Genomic DNA, 20,575 nt, shown 5'->3' with positions numbered 1-20,575 from the left:
GTGGGATCCCTTGGGCTTAGGCCAGGGGTGCACTCTCAGAGACAACCTTTGAATAGAGCTGCAAGGTCTTTGAGGTGCTGCCGGGTCATTGGGTGTGTAGCTAAGTGTTTTGCTCTGGAACCAAAACCCTGGGTTCATCCCAGCTCTCAGGCTCCCTGTGCTATGGCAGATGACTTACTCTGTACCTCAGTTTCCCCCTTCTGTAAATAGGGGATAATAAAGGCATCTTCCCTTTCCATTCAAACAATGATTCTCAACCTGGTTGGGGGAGGATTGAGGATTTTTTTTTTAAAGATTTTATTTATTTATTTGACAGAGAGAGATCACAAGTAGACAGAGAGAGAGAGAGAGAGGAGGAGGAAGCAGGCTCCCTGCCGAGCAGAGAGCCCGATGCGGGGCTCGATCCCAGGACCTGGGATCATGACCTGGGCCGAAGGCAGAGGCTTTAACCCACTGAGCTACCCAGGCGCCCCAGGATTGAGGATTTGTGCCCCTCAGAGGACACTGGAAATGTTTAGAGACATTTTTGGTTTCTATAACTGATGTATGTGGTGCAGGCTGGTTACTGGCATTTAGTGGGTTGAGGCCAGGGATGTACTAAGTCCTACAGTGCACAGGACAGTTGCCCACAATACAAAATGATCTGGTCCCAAATATCAAGAGTACCAAGGCAGAGAACTCGCCCTAGAGCTCATATGTGGATTAGTATTTGTCAAGCATGAAGGGTAGACCTTAGGTGGTACACAAGTGTTAACTGGTATTATGATTCTCCTCCCAGACTTAAAACAAAACAAAATAAAACAAAAACCCACAAACCTTTTCATTCTGAAATAATTTGGGACTTACAAAAAACTTGCAAAATAGTTCAGAGTTCTTTCTACCCTACCTCCAGCTTCCCCTAAGGTTAATGTCCATCGCAACCACAGGACAATGATAAATCACAGGATAGCATCAAAAGCCAGGCAATGAACCTCAGTATCCTACTTCCAAACTTCTTTGTATACACAAATACAGTGTTTTTTACTAGACAGTAGAATCATCACACATGCTGATCTGTAATCCCCATTTTTCATTTTATGGAATATCATGACCATCTTTACTTGTCCATATGTGTGTGTGTGTGTGTGTGTACACACACATATACATATATATATAGTTTTCTCATGTTCAAAGAAAAACACCTAGCACTGCATAGCATAGCTCCATTTCCCTGTCATTGTTGAAGATAATTTAAACTTCTTAAAAGTTTAGAAATGAGGGTGCCTGGGTGGCTCAGTTGTTAACTGTCTGTCTTTGGCTCAGGTCATGATCCCAGGGTCCTGAGATCAAGCCCCTCATCGGGTTCCCTGCTCAGCTGGAGGCCTGCTTCTCCCCTTGCTTGTGTTCCCTCTCTCACTGTCTCTCTCTGTCAAATAAATAAATAAACTCTTTGAAAAAAAAAAAGTTTAGAAATGACTACTTACTGGATAATGAGCGTAGGGAGTAGCACTCATTTTTTCCCCCCACAATGTGGGATAGAAAAATTAGCAATGGATTAAAAATGTTTTGTGTAGAGATGAGCAACAGGCTGCTCGGAAACATAGGAATTTCACTGACCTTGCTGGGGGAAGCTGGGGACAGCCAGGCCCACCCACAGCAGGTCATTTGGGGCCTCTCTTGGCAGTGGGCTCCCTAGCTCAGTGGATCCGAGGCTGGTCCAGGACAGCTGTTTCTGTGTGTCCTGGAAGAGGTGGGGACAGAAGAAGACGATTCTGGCAGGTGGTGAAAGAAGCCCTTCCCTCCCAACATCTTTGGCCTTTGGTGTTGAACATAAGGTTCTGCCTTTAGTTTTTCTTAAATTAGTCCTGTGGGGATAGATCACAGGAAGGAAATGGGAGGCTCTTCACTTCTGTTGATATTTTGGTTTTTATTTGGTGCACATGTCCATTGGATGAGCAAAGTGAGCTAGTGTTTGGGCATCTTAAGAAACCAAATAAACAAAGCTGCTTAATTTTGCCTCTTTTTTTGGCAGACCACAAGACCGGAATATGGTTGTGTAAGAAGCATTCATTGGAGCCTTGCTCTGAGTGCAGCACTGGGGTGGACCCCTAAGCAGGGTGGGGTGACAGGCAGGACAAGGGGGAGATCACAGGGTGCAGTAAACTCAGTTCCTGCCCTCGTGACCCTTAGGGTCTAATCAGGGGAGAAAGAAAAAATGCTTCTAGCTGAGAGCACTAATCGAATACACAGCAGTACAGTGAAGTTCTGAACGGGCACACCATAACTTACGGAATCTAGAAATTATAGGAAAGTCGCAGTGGTCTTCTGGAGCACAAACAACCAAGTGAATGCTAATGAGGACCCTGGTGATCAGCACTGGGGAGAGGGAGCTTATTCAGTGGGTTTGCTTCCAGCTGTGTAAGGAGCTGAGGTTGGAAAGGGTGTCCCTGACAGACCTCCAGAAAGATCAGGCCAGAGTCTGGTTTGCCTTTTTGCCTTCCCCTCTCACTGTGGGGTCAGAGGCATAGTCCATAGTAGGTGCTTAATAAATACTCAAGTACCCTTAGGTGTGCAGGCCCTGGAGTTGCACTGACTGGATCCCGTTCCAGATTCCTTGGCCTCCATGTACCTTAGCTTTCTTATCCATAAGATGGATGTAACAGTTGGAACCCTACCTTGAAGTTTATCATAACGCACCCAACTTCTCAGGACAGCGTCTGTCATGGAACTCACTAGATTCAACCCTGGTCATTTTTTTTAAAAGATTTTATTTATTTATTTGACAGAGATCACAAGTAAGCAGAGAGGCAGGCAGAGAGGAGAAGGGGGAAGCAGGCTCTCAGCTGAGCAGAGAGCCCAATGCAGGGCTCAATCCCAGGACCCTGAGATCATGACCTGAGCTGAAGGCAGAGGCTTAACCCACTGAGCCACCCAGGCGCCCCTTTCATTTGTATTTTGAATGATTGGTTTGGGGCCAGGTTTGGGGAGGTCTTAGAAGTCAGCCACTATTGGCAGTTTCTGTGTAAGGAAGTTTTATTCATTCAGCAAATAGGTGTTAGGCTCTTAATTGTTTTTTTCAGTGATGGGGAAGGTATCACAGAGGTAGAAGAGACCAAGGGGTGGCTGGGACATCACTTTCCTAGTACTTGACGACTCTAGGTCCCAGTTTTACCAGGACAGATAATCTGCAGGCATCACAGAAAACTAGAGTGGCACATAATTTAGTCCTGTCTTTATTTCCTGGTGGTGATCTCTGTTTTACAAAGGTGTTTATTCAGTCATCTACCAGGTATTTATTGAGGACCAGCAGTGTACTAGATGATCTTCAAGCCACTTGAAACTCAGCAGAAGGTGAGATAGGCCCCTCCTTATATTGAGGGAGACAGAAAATAACCAGTGCATAGCTACTGGCAAACCCCCCCCCCAAAAAAAAACAAAAAACAAAAAACAAAAAAAAACTGTGAAGTGGGGGTGCATGGGTGGCTCAGGTGGTTAAGCTTCCAACTCAACTTCAGCTCAGGTCATGATCTTAGGGTTGACCTTGAACCCCGTGTCAGGCTCTGCACTGGGTGTGAAGCCTGTTTAAGAGTCTCTTTTCCTCCCCTCCCCTCTCTCTCTCTCAAAAAAATCAAATTTTTTTAAAAAAGCTGTGAAGAGAATAAAAAAATAAAAAGAGCATGGGTCCGAAAGAGGGTGCTCTATAGAGTCAGGAGTGGCCCTTTACATCGGCATTTGAGCTGAGACCCAAGGAAGCCAGGACACACCTCTCACCACCTTCCTAGAGAGACAGTTGGCTGGGCCAGGTTATCTGGCATAGTTTGGTGCCCGGCCACTTCAGGATTCAGTCTCAGTCATGACCGGTCCTTGGGTAAAAAGCCTTTAAATCCCATGGCCACCTAAGCTCTTGGACAAGGTGCCATCCCCTCCGTCTCTCTCCAGGCTAGAGTCAGAGCAGGGGTTTCTACCCTTGGAGTAAGCTTGCTTATGTTGCAGCTGCGACCCTGCCACGTTTGGTTGTCAGCCATGGCAGTGCGCACTCCCTGCATCTCCCATCCCTTTATCTTCCTTTCTCTCTAAATCAGGAGGAGAAGGAGTCCGTCCTCCGAAGGCCCCAAAGAACCCAAGGCTAGGAGACTCTGACAGGCCCCCCCAGAATTCTGAGTGCGGCTCTTTGTGTCTCCCTGAAGAGTCAGAAAGCAGATCAGAACCCGTTTCCTCTGCAGAGCAGAAGATGGAGGAACCAGTACAGACAGCCTCCAGGTAGGTGCCTTGGAACATTCCAGCCAGCCTCCCCACCAACAGAGACCTCAGCCCAGTAGACAGGATGCAAAGGGGAGGAGCCCAACATAACCCATCCAACTCCACACCTCCCCCTGGGCGTGGTGCAGGGGCCCTCGGGTTGCTTCTCAAAGCCTTCCTGCCCAGACTCTCATCTCTAGCAAGAAAGGTTGATATTTTAACCATGAGCAAGGAAAAACTTGAATTTCTCAAGGTCACTTAATAATAGAATGCATCTTGTCCTGTCTGCTGGTCAGATCCATGTTAATCCTGCCTGCCTTCTTGACCAAGAAGGGACAGATGGAGTTGTAGGTCTGCAAGATAATAACTCATGAAAGGAGATAGCAGTTATGTGCCAGACAGTATGCTAATGATAAACACTTTACCACCTGTCCATTCGTTTGTACTGTGAGATAGGTTTTTATCCCCATGTCACAGGTGAGGACTCTGAGACTTGGAAAGATCAAACGACTTATTTGCCCAAGGCCACTGAACTGGTGCAGGGCAAGCTGGGGGCCTGGCTGTGTCTGGCTTCTGTGCTCGTAACCACCATGGTTTCTCAGTTCCTCTTTTTTTTTTTTTCCCCAGGAATATGTAATGAAGGGCAGTGGGGGAAAAAGGAAGATCTGGAGAATAGTTTGTTCGTGGGGTTAAACCACATGTTACTAGAGCAAAGGTACAAAGGGTTAGCAGGAATTGGGAGAAGGAGGGTTCCTGCGACCAGAAGTCCTCAGAGAAAGCCTCATGGACTGGTCTACCAGGTTTTCTGAGTAAACAATTGCAGCACACAGTCTGACCAACAAAACTGTTTTTGGAGGTGGAACACGTGTGATCTCAGGTCACAGCAGTTTTAAGATTAAGGCAGCACTGCTGTGTGCGTGATGTGAAGAGGGGTCACATGTCACACCTAAGCCATTCTCCCAGGCGCCACAGTATCACTGTACTCCTCCCTCCTGGTGAGGCCAACAGGGCTCATGGGGTCCTAGGCACTGCCCATCTCGCTGAGTCCGTAAGAGTCAGAACGCATATAAGTGGGTTCCCACCCTCTTTTTTCAATTTTTGTTTTTAAAATGTTTTATTAAGAAATAGCAAGAGCGTGGCGTCTGGGTGGCTCAGTCAGTGAACCGTCAGGCTCTTGATTTGGGCTCAGGTTGTGATCCCAGGGTTGTGGGATCAAGCCCTGCATTGAGCGCTGCAGTCAGTGCAAAGTCTGCTTAAAGATTTTCTCTCCCCCAGTCCCTTCCCCACACATGTGCTCTCGCTCTCTCTCTCTTTCCCTATCAGATAAATAAATACATCTTAAAAAAAAAAAAAAAAGATGGAGTGCCTGAGTGGCTCAGTTGTTAAGCATCTACCTTCAGCCTAGGTCATGATTCCAGGGTGTTGGGATCGAACCCTGCATCAGAATCCCTGCTCAGCGGGAGGCCTGCTTCTCCCTCTCCCACTCCCCCTGCTTGTGGTCCCTCTCTGGCTGTGTCTTTCTCTGTCAAATAAATAAAATCTTAAAAAACAAACAAACAAACAAACAAAAAAAACAACGAAAGGGGCGCCTGGGTGGCTCAGTGGTTTAAGCCGCTGCCTTCGGCTCAGGTCATGATCTCAGGGTCCTGGGATCGAGTCCCGCATCGGGCTCTCTGCTCGGCAGGGAGCCTGCTTCCCTCTCACTCTCTCTGCCTGCCTCTCTGCCTACTTGTGATCTCTCTCTGTCAAATAAATAAATAAAAATCTTAAAAAAAAAAAAAAAAAAAAACAACGAAGAAAAATACCATGTGCATAGAAGTATAACAGGAAAAAAAAACAATATAAAGCAAACAAACAAAACATGTTGAGAAATGAAATATTATCTTACAGGCCATCCAAACAACCCATTCTGAATAAAAATTTTCAAATAGGGGCGCCTGGGTGGCTCAGTCGTTGAGTGTCTGCCTTCAGCTCGGGTCATGATCTCCAGGTGCTGGGATTGAGCCCCTCATCAGGCTCCCAGCTCAGCAGGGAGTCTACTTCTCCTTCCCCCTCTTCCTCTCCTCCTGCTTGTGCTCATTCGCTGTCTCTCAAATGAATAAATAAAAAATATTTTAAAAAATTTCTTTTCACACAGACTCTTGCTATCAGTATCTAGATTTATTCTTTCTCCAACAGCTCCCTAATGCAATTTAAACCTGTTAACACATCTTCATACTTTTTCCTGTTCCACTTCTAAAATTTCTAAAATTGAAATTAAAAAAAATTTTTATTTATTTATTTGACAGAAAGAGAGACAGTGAGAGTGGGAACAGAAGCTGGGGGAGTGGGAAAGGGAAAAGCAGGCCTCTAGCTGAGCAGGGAGCCTGATGCAGGGCCCGATCCCAGGACCCTGGGATCATGACCTGAGCCAAAGGCAGACACTCAATGACTAAGCCATCCAGGCACCCCTAAAATTGAAATGTTGAAGTTTTAGTTCCATATTTTGATCTTTTTTCTTAATATATACATCCACGTTTATTTAGATAAAACCATAAGTCTCAGATTCTTTTTAAAAAGACCTAGTTTTGGGGTGCCTGGGTAGCTCAGTGGGTTAAAGCCTCTGCCTTTGGCTCAGGTCATGATCCCAGGGTCCTGGAATCGAGCCCCACATCAGGCTCTCTGCTCAGTTGGAAACCTGCCTCCCACCCCTCTCTGCCTGCCTCTCTGCCTACTTGTGATCTCTGTCTGTCAAATAAAATAAAATCTTTTAAAAAAATTTAAAAAGTAAATAATAAAAAGACCTAGATTTTTAGAGACTTTTAGGTTTATAATTTAATTTTTTAAAAGATGTTATTTATTTATTTGAAAGAGAGACACAGTGTGAATGAGTGAGTAAGCACGAGCAGGGGGAAGGACAGAGGGAGAGGGAGAAGCAGAGTCCCCACTGAGCAGGGAGCCCAGTACCGGCCTTGATCCCAGGACCCCAGGATCATGACCTGAGCTGAAGCCAGATGCTTAACCGACTGAGATACCCAGGCACCTGGTTTACAATAACATTGAAGAGAAGGTATTCAGATTTCTCATAGCCGCCCCCTACGCCACCCCCCTGCCCATGATCACCATCTCACCAGAGTGGTACATTTGTTACCAAGGATGGACTTGCACTGACATATGATAATCACCCACAATCCACAGTTTATTTTAGAGTTCACTCTGTGTTGTATGTTCTTCGGGTTTGAGCAAATGCAGGATGACATGTATCCACCATTATAATCTCATACAGAGTATTTTTGCTGCCTAAAATCCTGTGTTCCATCTGTTCATCCCTCCCCTCCCCAACCCTGGCACCACTGATCTTTTTATTGTCTTCATAGTTTTGCCTTTTCCAGAATGTCAAAAAGTGGCAGTCATACAGTATGTAGCCTTTTCAGACCGGCTTCTTTCACTTAGGAATATGCATTTAAGTTTCCTCTCAGTCTTTTCATGGCTCATTTCTTTTAGCGCTGAATAATACTCCATTGTTAAGAAAAAAGATCAAAATCTGGAACTAAAACTTCAACATTTCAATTTTAGGGGCGCCTGGACGTCTGGATGCACATGGTTTGGCCATTTACCCGCTGAAGGCTGCCTCAGTTGCTTCTGCATTTTGGCAATTACGAATACACCTGCTTTTTTACTTTTTATTTTTAAAGATTTTATTTATTTATTTGATGGAGAGAGAGCACAAGCACGGGGAGTGGGAGAGGGAGAAGCAGGCTCCCTACTGAGCAGGGAGCATGATGCAGGGCTCGATGCCAGGACCCTGGGATCATGACCTGAGCCAAAGACAGAAGCTTAACCAACTGAGCCACCCAAGCACCCTTATACCTCCTGCTTTTTAGACACTTTTTTTTTTTTTTTATCTACAACTTCATTTCTCTAGAATTTATAGAGTTGGGGTTGGAGTGTTATTCCCCATGGGAATTCCTATTCTTATTTTAGGAGCCAATTCCTGGGATTATAAGGATAAACTGCTGCAGGAGCAGGCAGCTTGGATTCTAGCTGTGGGTCTCTGCACCCTTCTTGTCAGCCAAGTGTCACCGTAGGCACTGCTTGCCTTCTCCTTCCCATCTGCTCTAAGCACGTGCTCTGGGGCCTCCCTTACAGGAGACTGAGCACCACTTTCCTCTGTTTGCCTCACCACGTGCACTGACAGCGTCCCAGGACTTCCGAACCTCCCCTGTTTTGTCTTTCTCCATCCAGCTCCCATGATGAAGAAGCAGGAGCTCCCTCCAGGCTCCTCGGGCAACCAGAAAAGGAGCCAGTTCCCTCTCCTCTTTCCCAGGTGAGCCTGTTTCAGGGCCTCATGTATGAACCAGTGACACTGCCTCCCTTAAGCTGGAATTCTTGTCTCCATTCCTCACCAGCAGGCTGACAGGCTGGTGAGACTGTGCGCTGGGGATGGAGGGCAAGGGCTGCACTGGAGGCTGCAAGAAAGAAACTGGTTTGGCATTTGTTTTCTGAAACCTCATTCCTCCCCTTATCTTTATGGCTGTTTTATTCTTGTTTCCGGTTCACAGAACCCAGCCAGGAGGTTTGTTCCCCAGTTTGCAAAACCCAGGAAGACAGTGACAGGACAAGCAGAGCTGAGGGAAGAGGACCTCAGGGATGGAGCCCCTAAAATCAGCCAGGTCAGCCCCGTAGATCCAGCTTCTTCTTGGCCCATCTTTGGCAGCTGACTTCAGCCTTGGTTTTCTTTGGCACTGGCTAGACCTGCAGTGGTCAGCATGCCCCTTTTCAGTACACCGTGCTACAGATGTCTATGGAGTGCACACCAGGCCTATGCGAGGTGCTCAGGACAGCTGTGCCTGCAGCAAAGTGGTCAAGGCCACAGCCCTCTTCCCCAGGATGCATAAGAATAGTAAAAATGCAGAAGACAGCGCATATTCTATCCCTGAAGCCCTTTGCTTCTTGGAAGATTTTGTGTGGTTTGGGGGAGGAGGGTGGGTCTTACAATATACTCTCGTCCTTTCCACTGTGAGCTCTGAGGGTGATGATGTTTCTGGCAACAGAGGCCCCTGCAAAAGTGAGGGGTGGGCATTCCCAGAAGCTGTGTTTGTAATCATCCCAAACTGGGAACACCCCAGATAGCCTTCAGTGGGTGAATGGCTGAACACGCCATGGTACACAACCCAGCAATTAAAAAGGAACAAACTAGCGAAACACGCAACAACCTGGAGGGACTTGCAGGGCATTGTGTGGAGTGGGAAAAGCCGGTCCCGAAAGGTGGTACACTGCAGGGTTCCATTTGCATGACATTATTGAAATGAGAAAATTATAGAGATGGTGGGGAGGTTAGTGGTTGCAAAGGGGTTGGCAGGGTGGAGAGGGGCAAGTGTGGCTACACAAGGCAGCACAGTAATCCCATGGTGGAGATTTTTCCGTATCTTGTCTGTGTGGCGAATGCACAGCCTCCACCATGAGAAGGAACTTCATACACACATGCAAACAAATATAACTCAAACTGGAAAGGCAGACAAGGTCGGTGAACTTCATGGACGTCAGCATGTGGTATTGTACTTGAGTTATGCAAGATGTTACCCCTGGGGGAACCGGGTAAAGGGCGTGAGGAGTCTTTCCCCATCATTTCTCATAACTGCATATAAATCTACAATGATCTCACAAAAAGTTTAATTTAAAAACAAGAAGCGTTGGGGCGCCTGACCAGCTCACTCAGTGGAGCAGATGACTCTTGATCTTGGGGTTGTGAGTTCAAGCCCCATGTTGGGAGTAGAGCTTACTTAAAGTTAACTAACTAGTAAGAGGATTCCTAGCTTCACTGTTGACTGCAGGAAACACTGTGTAACTCAGCGGCTGGTTGCCAGTGGCTTCTCTGAAGTCAAATTGACAGGCTCTGGCCTTCAGTGGTCTGATACTGGCAGTGCAGACCCTCCTAGAAAGGCTGGGCCTGATTGGTGTAGGGAAACGGTGGCAGAGGTTTCTCCCTCAGCACTGGTCACTGCATGAGAGAAGTGTGGGAAGGCGGACAACTGCTGTCTATAGAGTGCCCTTGGGTACAAATCTCAGTCCCTACCTACCAAATGTAATTATTTGCAGTCCAGTTTGGAGGGAGACTTGATGGCATGGATGTGAGGGGAAGGGAGTCATCGGAGGGCTGACTCCGTGGTTTGGGGCCTGAGTAGCTTGAAGGATAGAGTTGTGGTAGTCGAGACAGGGAGCCTCTGAGGGCACGCTCAGGAGCTGGTGTCTGCCGTGTATTGTCGGAGATGACAGGGAGATAGCAGGTGGGAATGTTGGCTACCAGCATCCAGGGCTGGGGGAGATCCAGGGGCTGCAGTGCTTCTGGGGTTTAGGCCTGAGAGCCTGGATTGAGCTGCCGTCTACCTAAAGGACAGTTACGTATCTACGTCCCAGTCAGAACCCTCCTTTCCCACCCTGCTCTGGTCGTCTCTACCTCCGTTAGGGACATTTCACTTCCCTTCCTTCTCCCTCTTGCTCTTTTAAGTCTTTATCTTGAAATAATTATGGACTCCTAGAAAGTTGCAAGAATAGCACAGACCCAAGTGTCCATCAGTAGATGAACAGATAAACAAAATGTGGCATATCCATATGATGAAATATTATTCAGCCGTAAAAAGCAAAGACATTCTGACACCTGCTACAACATAAATGAACCTGGAGGACGTTCTGCCCAGTGAAATAAGCCAGCCACAAAAGGACAAATACTATAGGATTTCATTTATAGGAGGTCCCTAGAGGAGGCAGGGGCTCTTGGGTGGCTCAGTCGGTTAAGTGTCCAACTCTTGATTTTGGCTCAGGTCATGATCTCAGAGTCATGGGATCAAACCCCACATCGGGCTCCATGCTGGAGCCTGCTTAAGATTCTCTCCCTTCTGGGTGGCTCAGTGGGTTAAGGCTTCTGCCTTCGGCTCAGGTCATGATCCCAGGGTCCTGGGATCGAGCCCCGCATCGGGCTCTCTGCTCCACAGGGAGCCTGCTTCCCTTCCTCTCTCTCTGCCTGCCTTTCTGCCTACTTGTGATCTCTGTCAAATAAAATAAAATTTAAAAAAAAAATCTTAAAAAAAAAAAAAGATTCTCTCCCTTCTGCTCCCCCACCCCTCATGGTGCACACAGTCTCTCAAAAAAAAAAAAAAAAAAAAAAAAAAAAAAAATTTGTACAGGGAGAAAATGGTTGGTGGATTCCAGGTGCTGGGAGAGAGGGATGGGGAGTTGTTTCATGGGAACAGAGTGTTGGTTTGGGAAGATGGAAAGAGTTCTGGAGATGGATTGTGGTGATGTTTGCACAACAAAGTAAACGTACTTTATGCTGCTGAACTATACACTTCAAAATGGTTAAGATGCTGAGTTTTATGTAATGTGTATTTTACCACAAAAAAAACAAAACACTTCAGAGAGCTCTGTGTGTGCTCTCCTCCCGTTTCCTCCAGTGGTAACATGTTCTATAGCTAGCATCTTTTGCCAGGACCAGGCAATCAGCATGGATGCAATCCACAGGCCTCCTTGATTTTTGTATCCTTGATCTGTCCAAGAGCCTCTGTGTGCCTGGTGCTGGTGGAAAGGAACTGATGGAAGGAGGGATTCCTGTGCTTCCCCTTGCCCATGCAGCCCCTGTCTCTAATTATGGCCAGCACTGGTACTGAATGTTATTTGGGGATATCATGTACAGCGTCTGAGACTTTATATGGGGGTAATTACAACTGGAAAAGTCTTGGGGCACCTGTGTGGCTCAGTCAGTTAAGTGTTCAACTCTTGATTTCAGTTCATGTCTTAATGTCAGGGTCATAAGTTCAAGCCCCACGTTGGGCTCCACGCTGAGCACGGGCCTACTTAAAAAAAAAAAGAAAAAAGTCTTCAGAAATGGTTGATAATTGAAGGCTCGAGGCTGAGTGTTTTTTCTCTCCACAGGAAACACCACCAGATCCCAGTGCCCAGCAGGCCAGAAGCCAGCTGTGGGAGGAATCCCTAGGGCTTGCTCCCTGGGAGGCCAGGGAGCTGAGTGCGCAGACCCAGAGAGACAGCACCCACCCTGAGCACAGAGACCAAAAGCCCATGACACGTGTGCCTGGCAGTGGGAACCCTCAGCCCTCAGCCTCCATTGATGCCTCTCCAGAATGGGGGACAGTGCCCTTGGCCTCCAAGAGGGCCAGCCAGGACCACCTGTCGGAGCAAGTAACCAACACACCAGAGGGTGAAAGCAGGGAAGGGCATTGGGTTCTAGGCTATCATGGCCAGAACGGTCCCCTGCTGAGCAGTGGTGCTGCAGAGAAGGAGTCAGAACAAGGAGCACTCCAGAAAGCAGGTCCCCAAGGGGGAGCAGGGGCTGACCTGCCTGATAGGCATCAGGAGGAAGGAGACAGTGTCGTAGGTCCCATCACTCAGGGCCCGGAGCCCGGATCTGCAGCCCAAGGCCTCTCTGACACCATGCAGATAACCAGCGAGACTGGCAGGGAAGCAGAACAGAGTTGTAGCAGCCCAAGACACTCCTCCCTTGGGACCGTTGTCATCGAAGATCTGCACACACACCCCACTGAGCCAGAACAGAGGGCTCCGGAGGTTATCACGCCAGATGAGCAGGCCAACACGAGGGCACGTACTTGTCTCAGTGGGAAGGCCCCTGATGGAGGCTGCAGTGGGGCCCCACTCAGTGGCACACCTCTCACTGGGGGGACAGGACATAGAGGGGAGGCAGGGTTGGAAGACAAGCTCCCTGGCAACATTCCAGGGGGCCCTGCAGCCTGCCTGGCTCTGGGTCACAGGATAAGAGAGCCCACAATAGGTGCAGGAGATTTCAGTCTTCTAGCCTCGGAAATGGGCCCAGGTATTAATCAGACAAAGGTGCCTGGCCTGGATCGAGAGGGGCTGGGAGGTGTGTGTGCACTGCCTTTGCTGTTGCAGTCCACAGGTAAAAAAGCAGTTGAGTTAGGTCGCCAGAGCCCTGAACAAGACCTTGAGGGGTTCAGTCTATCTCTTGGAGCCTTTGCTCCACCGGTGCACAGAGAAGCAGTGGGTAGCCCTTCCCAGGAGACCAGGGCTTGCCAGGACAGCATAGATGTCCCTGCGGACCCCACAAACTGGCATGAGCCCCCTCCTGCCTCTGCAGACCAGACTGTGTTGGGGGAGTCCCCAGCCGTGGAACCTGACTTCCTGCCAGACAGCCAGATACAGGATGCCCTGGAAGCCCCTGACTTTGAAGCCTCACTTGAGCAGGTAAGAGCTTCCCCATGTTGTGGCAGACCGTCCTAGGATAGGTGTCAAGTGGCCATGAGCCTCTTCCAAACCACCCAGTAGGGGGTGTGTGGAATTTGGGGTGCATGACAATCTGTTTATATGCCACACATATCTAGAGGAATGAGTTGCAGATTTGGTGGGTACGGAGTCAGTGATATTCCAGAAAGGACAGACCTGCCTTTCTGTAAGGGGTCTGTTTGGGAGCTGAAGAGCCTCAGGCAGTGACCTGCATGTATTTTGTCTGCCTAGGCAGAGTTAATGGAGGTCCTCCCTTCCTTGACAGGAGCCCCCAGTTCTCTCCACACTTCAGGGCCTGGCTCTGGCGGTAGGTTTCTGAGAGATATACAGAGACTGCCTGAGACCTTGAAGGATAACTTTGAAAAAACCAGCCATGTCAGGGCTGGGCTTAGGGGAGAGGACTTCAGTCCCCAACTGGAAAGAGCCTTTGTCCACCTTAAAGGTCATTTCAGGGTCCCGATACGATTTTTTTTCAAACATAGACAGAATTTTGCTTTCCTGCTGGAATTTGTAGGGACTTTGCTTTCCTTCAGGGATCTGCCTGCCCAACAGGCAGTGGGAGAGCTGCCTAACATCTCCTTCCCCAGCTGCTGAACCTATGTAGGCCATTGGCATTCACCTGTCTGGGGCAGGTGGCAGCCTTGCTCTGGCCCCGCCCCCAGGGAAGCACCGCATCCCTCACCACTGGCACACGGGGTCTGGGTTAAGTGCTTTGCAGTCACACCGTGCGAGGTAGGTGGTTCTCTTTCCACATCCTGGGTGTGGGTAAGAGGCTGAAGGAGTCCCAGCACCTGTCCAAGGTGACACAGCTAGGAGGGAAACAGGCTGGGTCTGCTCGCAGGTTTGCCCGATTCCACACCTGTGCCTCCGATGCCCTGTCCTGGAGCGCAGAGCCCAGCTTGCTTCACAAACAGTGGCCTCGGGTTTTTTGGCTGTCCTGTTGAGATCTTTAAGACATTAATTCAGTTACATGCTTATCAAGGGCCTGCTCTGCCGGGACTCAACAGATTAGGCGTGGTCCCTGCCCCTGCGAGGTTTGTGGTAGTACCGTTCCCACCTGTATCCCAGAGTGAGCATTCTGTACCCTATCATTTCAGCACTTAAAGAGTCTTCATACGACATGGCCTTGAAACACAGGCATAGTGTTTCCTCTGATACCGAGCTGAAGAAAGCCAGCTGCTCCAGCCACAGAGAGGAATGTGGCTGGGTTGGGCAAATGCGGGTCTCCAAGGTGCCGCTTTCCCAAGGGAGGGCCAGGGGTCATTTTTGGCTCTTCACAGTGTTCACCTGCAAGGTGACGTCAGACCAGGCCCTCCCTGCCACACGTGGGCCCCCGACTCCTTGTGCCACCCATTTCTCAGTCGCCAGATGAGCAAGATCATGGGAAGCAAGTCACAGGGCAGTCCAGTCCTGGGGCCTGAACACAGTCACCTAGGCTAGGTAGGCGTGCAGGTGTGGGCACAGCTGAAATTTTATAATGGGAGTCTCATCCATTGAACGATATAAATCCCTCCCTTGGGAAGAAAAGGAGTCTCTTACCCGTCTCTGGCTCTTGGTCAGCGGCTAAAGGAAAAGCGGCTGGGATATTTAGTGGCATCCAGCAGGCCCTTCCTGATAGGCTGGCTGTCATTGACTTTGGGCTTTAAAACACCAAGGAATCCGCAGGCAGGGAACGGCAGGCAGCCGGGGTGGTCAGACCTGACAGGCCCTCCAGGCGCAGAGGCACTTCCCTGACAAGACTGCTGACGTCCAGACACATTTTGTTTTGACACCGGGCGTTCCCAAACGTGTCAGGGCGACTTCGGCATGAGCAGGTTCCCACAGAAAGGTACCAGATAGAGCCTGGCAGGAAGGCTGGTGGACAGGGACACTTGGGAACAGAATGCAGGTGGATGGAGAGTGGCAGCAGTGGCCGCCCACCAACAGGCCCTCCCCGCCCACGGTGGGCCAGCTGTGAGCACTGCTTCGGAGGCGGCCTCACAGAGGCTACACAGCAGGGACAGACCAGTGTCAAACCCAGGTCCCCTCACAGGAAAGCGTGGTATTTTCTTTTTATAGTAGCTCCCTTAGGACGTGGCACTCACCACAGGGCTGGTGGAGCCTCTGTATGCCGCATAAGGAGTGTCATTTAAAAGCTGATTCCAGGGCGCTTGGGTGGCTCAGTCGGTTAAGCATCTGCCTTTGGCTCTGGTGGTCCTGGACGGAGCCCTGCATTGGGCTCTGTGCTCAGTGGGGAATCTCTCTCTCCCTCTGTTGTTCCCCCTGCTTGTGCTCTCTCGCTTGGTCTCTCTCAAATAAATAAATAAAAAATTTTTTTGTTTTAATTTTTTTTAAGGTTTTGTTTATTTGAGAGAGAGAGAGCATGAGCAGGCTGGAAGGGCAGAAGGAGACCAGGTTCCCCGCTGAGCACGGAGCCCATTGTGAGGTTGGATCCCAGGACCCTGGGATCATAACCTGAGCCAAAGGCAGATACTTAACTGCATTAACCAGGGTGCCCCAGTAAATAAAATCTTTAAAAAATAAAAGCTGATTCCAAGGCCCTCTTGGGTCTTACAGTGATGGCTTCCCGCACATTAGTACAGGGATTGCCCTTTTTTTTTTTTTTTTTTTTTTTTGTCAAACATGTACACAGCCGGGGCACCTGGGTGGCTCAGCGGGTTAAAGCCTCTGCCTTCAGCTCAGGTCATGATCCCAGGGTCCTGGGATCGAGCCCCGCATCGGGCTCTCTGCTTGGCTGGGAGCCTGCTTCCTCCTCTCTCTCTCTCTCTGCCTGCCTCTCTGCCTACTTGTAATCTCTATCTGTCAAATAAATAAATCTTAAAAAAAAAACAAAAAAAAAAAAACATGTACACAGCCCAGGTGGGAGCAGTGGTTGGAGTGTTAGGCGAGGGAATAGCCCTCATGGCCGAAATCGGTGCAGTGAGTTGGGTGATTTGTATTTTAAACCAAAGAACCACTTACGTGGAACAGGAGACCAGATGCCTGGGAGACACTGTACTGTCTGCAGCAGGCTTCCGGGGCGGCACTGCTGCCATTGGGCCAGATAGTTCTCTGTGGTGGGGCTGTCCTGTGCAATTTTGGGTGCTGAGCAGTACCCCCGGCCTGTACCCACTGGATGCCCGCAGCGGTCCCCCCACCAGAGCGTGCTGACCAGCGTGAAGCCCCTCGGGGTGATGGTCCCCCAGTGAGAACCGTAGGGCTACAAGCAGTTCTTCGCATCTGTTCTTGAGACTCAGGGATGATCTGCAGCTGCAAACTGTAGCTCAAGCCGCCCATCCCATCCCCCACCCGGCAGGGGAGAGGGGCCTGCTTTTGAAACTATGTCTTTGGAGCAGATCCCTTCTCACTCCAGGACTTTGTCTCCTCAGAAGAGGCCCTGGACTGGCCACTCCACCCCAGCCTCTTTGCCTCTTCAGAGGGACACATGTCCCCTCCATGACTGAGCTTGACATTTTCCGTGAAAACTAAACCACCGTTGACATTTAGAAACTGAAGCTTCTCCGGTTTATCTGGCTCTCTCCCCTATTAATTATAAATTTTCCCCTTACAATATATTTATAAAATCTTTCCCTGACACAAAATAGGTGGCTTACCTGGCCAGCCTCTTCCCCTCAACACCAGATGGCCACTTGGCTCCAGCCACCGTCACTGAGGGTCCTCTCTGTACCTTTCTAGATACTGCAGGATGAGCAGGAGACAGTGCCATGCCTCAGCCGCCAGGAACAGATCAGCCCTTCAGAAAGCACAGGCTCGGTAGGGGACACCAGGGTCAGGCCTAACATTGCCCTGTCTGTTCCTTCTGAGTGGGGAGGGCGATAGCCCCAGGTTTAGCTGTCGCGGCATCCTATCCCTCCCCTCATCACTTTTCTGCGGGGGTCTCTACCTCTGTGCTCCTGGCATGGCCCAGAGGTTCCCTGCATGAGCTCTTCCTTCCCTGTGCAGGGCTCAGGCAGCTAGGCCACTCACGTGCGTGTGCCCTCTTCACAGTTGTTTCCTCCGGGGAGCAGGCTGGCCTCTTGTTGGCCTGGCGCAAGCCCACGTGCTGATGGAAGGCGTCTCACGGAGCCCCGGCTGAGGTAGGCAAGGGGGAGGCTAACCCAGGACTCTTGTCCCAGCAGCAGTTGTCCCTAAGTCCCTGGGAGGGCAGAGTGTCACTGCCTTCCTGGCACTGGCACCCCGACACTCTCCCTCCACGGGCCTCCGTGAGGGAGCTGAGCCCCGTCTTTCACACTGTGCAGCCCTCACTCTACGCAAGTGCAGCGCTGGTGATCCTCCATCTCCAGCTAAAGCGGAGTGTCTCCCCAGGACCCCTGGGGTAGTACCCCCGTTCCATAGGTTGTTTTACCATACTAGGTGTTTTTCTGGAGAGAGGATCTCGAGCTTACCCTGAATCTCTGTGGAGGGGAAGAGGACCCAGACAGGGATTAAAAACCACTGGTCTTGGGGCCTCTCCCCACTCTGGCATCCAGAGGGCCCGGCAGAGTTCCTGACTTGTCCCATCTCCTCTCTTGGCTCAGTGCCCTGAGGCAGGTTGCTTTCTCTCCCTCCTGCAGGCCATGGAGAGAGAGAGAGAGAGAGAGAGAGTGTGTGTGTGTGTGTGTGTGTGTTGGCTGGTCCTCTGTCTCCACCCCAGAGCCTCTCATAGTCCCTCATCTCCCTTTTTCCCAGCCCTGCCAGCCATTAGCACTGGGTGACGGTCCTCTCCTGTTACCTTGTACTTGAACTGGCCTCACTGCAGAGGCTGCAGCTTATCGATTATTCATGGCCAAGTTTCTGTTTGTGTCTGGCAAGAGGTGTGGAGGAGGGGTGAGGGACACAGCCCTTGGCAGAGCATGTCTCCTTTCTCTTTCTCCTCCTCCTCCTCAGAGTAAAGGGTGACCATGTTCTCACCTTTCGCTCATGCACATGTTTGTACATAGTACCTGCTGTACCACTTGTTGCCACACACACGCACGCGTGCATGCACACACACGCCCTGCACGGGATCAGAGGCAGTTTAGCTAGAACTAAACTAAACTACTATTGTTTGAGCAGAGAGAAGGGAGCTTCTTGTCTGAATCTCCAGTGGCCTCTGATGTGACCCACACTGATATGTGGAGGCCCCCCCAGGCAGGTCATGGGTCTGGTGCAGTGGCCTGTGGTTGAGTGAGACAAGCATTGGCTAAGGCCAGGCCCACATGCCATCTCGGGGTGACTGCGGTGGGTGGAGTGGAGCTGGAGTTCCTGTAGTGACAGCCCAGGAGACACACTGGCATGCTGGGGTGGAGGAGGATTTAGGAACAGCTGCTGGCCTGAGTCCAGGAGGGCAGCCCTCCGCCCACACCCACAGGCCGCATGCATTAGACACCGGGGTGCTGTGGTGCTTCCGCCCCTTCCATGGATACCAGCACCATCCACTGCCAGCTCTTCGAGGAATTGCTGTGGGCATGGGGAGACAGTGTGGGACAAAACACACAGCTTCCCTCTGGTGGGGGTGGGAAGGTGAGAGACAAGCAAATTAGTCAGATGGTGGAGTGTTGAGGAGAAAAAGACAGGAAGGGGTTAAGATTTTAATGTGTTGATCAGAAAAGGCTCCCTCCCCCCATCAGGAGGAGACTTTGGGGAAAGAACATTCCAGGGCCCTCAGAAGTGCTCAGGGAACAGCCAGGAATTCATTGTGGCTGGAGCAGGGGGGAAGGGGAAGGAGAGGGGAGGGGATGGGGGTCCGGAGGTGTTGGCAGATGGTGTAGGGGCTTCGAGGAGGGATGCTGGGCTGGGTTTCTGTTTTCACACCCCACTCCACCCCAGTGCTGAGTGGGGAACAGGCTGTAGGGGCAGGAACTGGGAACCAGAGAGGCTGTGGGAACAGTCCAGATGGGGACCGAGGTGGTGGGGAGAAGAGGCTGGATTCTGGGTGTGCTTTCGATGGTAGAGCCAGCTGGGTTGGCCATCAGGGCTCTGCCTCTGGTGGCTTCATGTCTGGAAAAGGTATTAATATGTGGAGAAGACCACTCCAGGTCCTGCCGAAGCCCCCAGAACAGAGTTTGGCAGAGCTGTCCAGTGAGGTCAGACCTCCTGTCTTCCCTCCTTTCCGGCCAGGACCTGTGTAGGCATCAAAGGCTGTGAGGCCGCCAGGATGGAGGATGCAACAGACACCGTGCTGGGTCTCGTTGTTGAGCTCTCCCACCTGAAGTAAGCCCTGGGCTGGGATCCACGGAGGAACCCGCTGCGAGGAGTAGCAGAGGGGATGGGGCCTTGGGGGATGGCTGGGAGGGCCCAGTGCCTGCATCTGCCTGTGTGTGTGTCCGAGAGCTGTGAGTGTTCGTGTGTGCGAGCTTGTGAGCAGGTACTCGGGTGTCTGGTGGAGCCCACACAGCTCCCGTCGACACTTCCGTGCAGCCGGCTGATCATGAGCACCCACCGGGACCTGGAGGCCCTCAAGCGCCTCAGCTACTGGAAGGCGAAGGCGAGGCTGGCAGGGAAAGCCCCGGCACCCTATACATCAAAGGGGGCTGGGACTCTCCCTCCAGGGGAGCGGTCCTGGAGGGATTTGTAGATGACTTCGAGACCACCTCAGAAGCACCTTGTGTGCACACCCGTGCGCGAGGGCTCAGCGCCTGTGTGCTTCTGCTCTGCGCTGGCCCCAGAAGTGCTGCGGCTGCCAAACAGCTGGGAACAGTCCCTCAGTAGAGCCCAGAAAGCCTGCAGGGCCCTATGTGCCCCCTGGTTTATCCTGTAAGATGCTCCAGCAGGCCCTAGTGGACCCCGGAAGCCTCCCCTCAGATGATCCGGAAGTCTGCTTCCCACGGGAAACCTAAGAGGCCAGGCCCATGTCAAGAGCCTCTGAGGGATGTAACTTGTTCCCTCTGCTACAGCAGAGGCCACAGGCAGGAGACCGGCTGTGCCCCCCACGCTCCGGAAGCCAGCTGCTTCTGAGCAGAGCCCGGAGCCACCCAGATGTTTATCTGGATTTGCAAATTTCGTTCTTTAGCTTGGTTATGGGAGGTTCAGAATTTGTTTTTCTCCTGGTAGAGAAAAGGGCTCCCTTTGTTGGTGGTACCTTTGTTTTTCTCCAGATTTCCATTTTATCTCTTCTGGTTAAACCATTAATAAATCATTCCCTGGTGTG

General features: G+C 50.6%; 1 protein-coding gene across 2 annotated transcripts in view; it reads left to right on the top strand.

Moving 5' to 3' along the window:
- BRME1 (break repair meiotic recombinase recruitment factor 1) overlaps window positions 1-20,575 on the top strand; it is a 21,945-nt gene extending 1,370 nt beyond the window's left edge. For both annotated transcript variants that reach the window (XM_045991063.1, XM_045991064.1), the window contains exons 4-10: window positions 4,062-4,239; window positions 8,443-8,524; window positions 8,760-8,870; window positions 12,127-13,428; window positions 17,455-17,543; window positions 19,546-19,638; window positions 19,846-20,575. In XM_045991063.1, coding sequence (XP_045847019.1) covers window positions 4,062-4,239; window positions 8,443-8,524; window positions 8,760-8,870; window positions 12,127-13,428; window positions 17,455-17,543; window positions 19,546-19,638; window positions 19,846-20,002 — 2,012 coding nt within the window. In that variant the 3' untranslated portion in view covers window positions 20,003-20,575. The remainder of the gene's footprint in view (window positions 1-4,061; window positions 4,240-8,442; window positions 8,525-8,759; window positions 8,871-12,126; window positions 13,429-17,454; window positions 17,544-19,545; window positions 19,639-19,845) is intronic.

The sequence above is a fragment of the Meles meles genome, chromosome 20 (genome assembly GCF_922984935.1).
Source record: "Meles meles chromosome 20, mMelMel3.1 paternal haplotype, whole genome shotgun sequence".
NCBI classification, from domain to species: Eukaryota; Metazoa; Chordata; class Mammalia; order Carnivora; family Mustelidae; genus Meles; species Meles meles.
Note: the sequence above shows the minus strand (reverse complement) of the source record. Positions and strands in the feature narration are given on the sequence as shown.